Source organism: Trifolium pratense, linkage group LG4 (genome assembly GCF_020283565.1).
Source record: "Trifolium pratense cultivar HEN17-A07 linkage group LG4, ARS_RC_1.1, whole genome shotgun sequence".
In the NCBI taxonomy this organism is placed as follows: Eukaryota; Viridiplantae; Streptophyta; class Magnoliopsida; order Fabales; family Fabaceae; genus Trifolium; species Trifolium pratense.
Genome location: NC_060062.1, coordinates 11,414,156 through 11,416,922, shown reverse-complemented (window position 1 = coordinate 11,416,922; position 2,767 = coordinate 11,414,156). Strand labels below are relative to the sequence as shown.

The 2,767-nt window shown below is 36.0% G+C and overlaps 2 protein-coding genes across 2 annotated transcripts; both read right to left on the bottom strand.

The window, feature by feature from the left end:
* Positions 1-1,139: 1,139 nt before the first annotated feature.
* LOC123922106 (ribonuclease 2-like) lies at positions 1,140-1,736 on the bottom strand. The gene is made up of 2 exons (XM_045974851.1): positions 1,638-1,736; positions 1,140-1,553 (listed from the first exon to the last, which is right to left on the bottom strand). The coding sequence occupies exons 1-2, from the start codon at positions 1,734-1,736 to the stop codon at positions 1,140-1,142; spliced, it is 513 nt and encodes a 170-aa protein (XP_045830807.1).
* A 306-nt stretch (positions 1,737-2,042) lies between these two features.
* On the bottom strand, positions 2,043-2,462 carry LOC123922105 (lysine-rich arabinogalactan protein 19-like). Its single transcript, XM_045974850.1, has one exon. It carries the CDS (start codon positions 2,460-2,462, stop codon positions 2,043-2,045), a length of 420 nt encoding a protein of 139 aa, XP_045830806.1.
* Positions 2,463-2,767: the final 305 nt, after the last annotated feature.

Here is a 2,767-nt window from a genome sequence, read left to right as displayed (position 1 = left end):
TTGCATATACATAAGAATTTATTTTTAATACCAACAATATAGTTCTTGATCGCGTGAAATGATATGTTTAAACAACCTACTATTTTATGGACTCAATTTGGGTTGAGCTTACTATGTTGGACTAGGTAATAGATTGATTGCTACTAGTTGATAGAGTTAACTTAAGTATTGCGGGGTGAATTGGTTTGGTTTTCTGAAATGAAAACTGCAAGCCAAAACAAACCGCACGGTTAGGAAGAAAAATGATCCGTGCGGTTCACACTAAATGCATTTTTTTGCTGTTTTCGATTTAGATTGGTTTGGTTTGCGGTTTTGCTTTTGGATTGGTTCGGATACGATCACCCCTACATGACAGTAAACTAATGAGAAATAAGAAATAATGAATCATTCTAGTATGTAGACCATTGCATGCACATTCGATCCTTTATATTTATTTTAGGTTTTCAGTTGGCCCCTTGTGCTTTAAAAATTTCAAATTGGTCCCTAATGTTTATGTTAGGTTTTATGTTGGTCCCTTTTATGCTTTAAACGTTTCATGTTGGTCTCTCAAGTTTCAAAAATTTGAATTAGTTAGTCCCTATTTAGTCATATTTATAGGACTAACTAATTCAAATTTTAGAAACTTAAGGGACCAACTTGAAACTTTTAAAAAGAAGAAGGATCAACTTGGAGCTTTTAAAACATAAGGGAACAATTTGAAACAAAATAAACATAAAGGACCAACTTGAAACCTAAAATAAACATAACAGACCAAATGTGCAATTAAGTCATTTAAAGAGCGTTCGTGATTTTTTCGTTAATTTTGTTTCGGGACATATAGCATTTTGCTGAATCATCAACGATCATTTTTACTTTTGATTATCCAGGGGACATCTCTACCTTGAAAATGTGGAGACAAATTGGAATCATAAACTATAATTAATGCATTGGACGATCAATGTGCAATTAACTAAAAAATATGTATATATATATATATATATCTTTATCTCTAAGGTACAATAATTCAGCTTAGTCATGAAGAAATAGAGTTCCAACATTTTAGTAGTCATAAAGGGACATCTTTATCTATTTTATTTATATTAATAATTGGTCTATGTTAGAACTAGAAGGACCCTTATTTAAATAGGATAAATTACATATCAGAAATAAACATTGTCTGCGAAACAGCTTGAGAGAGTTGTGGGACAATCTTTTAATATTGGAGACGTCTTGCTTGCGGTGAAACAGAGTCTAACTTCAACTAGATATTCTTTTTCTTCAATCTTGACACACTTAATTTGCGGGTTGAAATTAGTGATGTCATGTATGGCCTTACGAATGGCTTCTCTAGATGCAGATTCTTTTTTAAGAAGCCCAGTGTTGTCAAGCAAATTTTGTACTTTATGATTTTGGTAGAGTTGTAAGGTCAACTGAAAGTATTGAATGGGAATTTGACCCAACAACGGTATACTGCAAGTCCCGTGTGCAAGCCACTCGTGCCTCCAGAAGGCCTTGTTATCCTTGGTACTTAAGGATGGCCAGTACATGTTGAGCAGGTTTTCTTGTTTCAAAATCTGATTAAATGAAAAAAAAGTAAATTAAAATTTCTATAATATAATAATAAAAATAATAATAATTAAAATAAAAATAAAACTTACTTCATTCATCTCTGCATCCTTTATTGGAGTTTTTGGCTGGCAATCATTTAGGTCTATGGATCCTTTCCCAGCCCAAAGTCCATGCACTGTCAAATACATTGGCGCGGGTTCAGGACATACATTAAGCTTGCAGTATACTCTGGGCCACTGTAAAGCTAATTTGAATTGATCAAAGGCAAGTCCATATGGTGCTGGAGGGGGAGAACGTGGACTAGTTTTTGGAGGGGGTGGACCAGTTTTGGGACTAGTTTTTGGAGGGGGTGGGGAACGTGGACTAGTTTTTGGAGGGGGTGGACTAGTTTTGGGACTAGTTTTTGGAGGGGGTGGAGAACGTGGACTAGTTTTCGGAGGGGGTGGGGAACGTGGACTATTTTTCGGAGGGGGTGGACTAGTTTTGGGACTAGTTTATGGAGGGGGTGGAGAACGTGGACTAGTTTTCGGAGGGGGTGGGGAACGTGGACTAGTTTTTGAAGGGGGTGGGGAACGTGGACTAGTTTTCGGAGTGGGTGGACTAGTTTTGGGACTAGTTTTTGGAGGGGGTGGAGAACGTGGACTAGTTTTTGGACTAGTTTTTGGAGAGGGTGGACTAGTTTTTGGAGATGGTGGGGAACGTGGACGAGGGAGTTGAATTTTTGGAGGTTTTGTTTTTCCATCAGTGTCAGTGTCAAGTACCTGATCTTCATAATCCAACAAAGAGGTGAGTGCAGGAAGGAATGTTGTTGCTTGATCATCAAGTTGTTCTTGTAGTCCCACAGTAAGTGTTGTGAATCCAATAAACAACGAAGAAAGAACAATGAGAATTGTGTAGTGAGACTTAGATGCCATGATTGAAGAGTTGGTATTTGTGAATGTGATCAGCTTGAGTAAGAACAATGGCTATTTATATACCCGACAGCTGTGAGAAAAAGATTCACGTGTGGGAGTTTGAGGTTTGGACTTTAATCTTTGTAATAAAAAATTATTTACGTTTGAGATAATGTAATACTTTTCATTGATGCTTAAGATAATACGTTTTCTTTTTTCTTTCTTTTTTGGTATATATAAGATAACATGTTGTCTATATCAATAATACTAATAATTAGAACTTAATTCCCTTTAATAACTATGATTTGTAAATTTGTTGTTGACAC

Coding starts and splice junctions, on each gene's coding strand:
- LOC123922106 (XM_045974851.1), bottom strand. CDS start 1,736: ATGTATTTGACAGTGCATGGACTTTGGGCTGGGAAAGGATCCATAGAC. Junction 1,554..1,637: donor AGGATGCAGAGATGAATGAA/GTAAGTTTTATT, acceptor TCATTTAATCAG/ATTTTGAAACAAGAAAACCT.
- LOC123922105 (XM_045974850.1), bottom strand. CDS start 2,462: ATGGCATCTAAGTCTCACTACACAATTCTCATTGTTCTTTCTTCGTTG.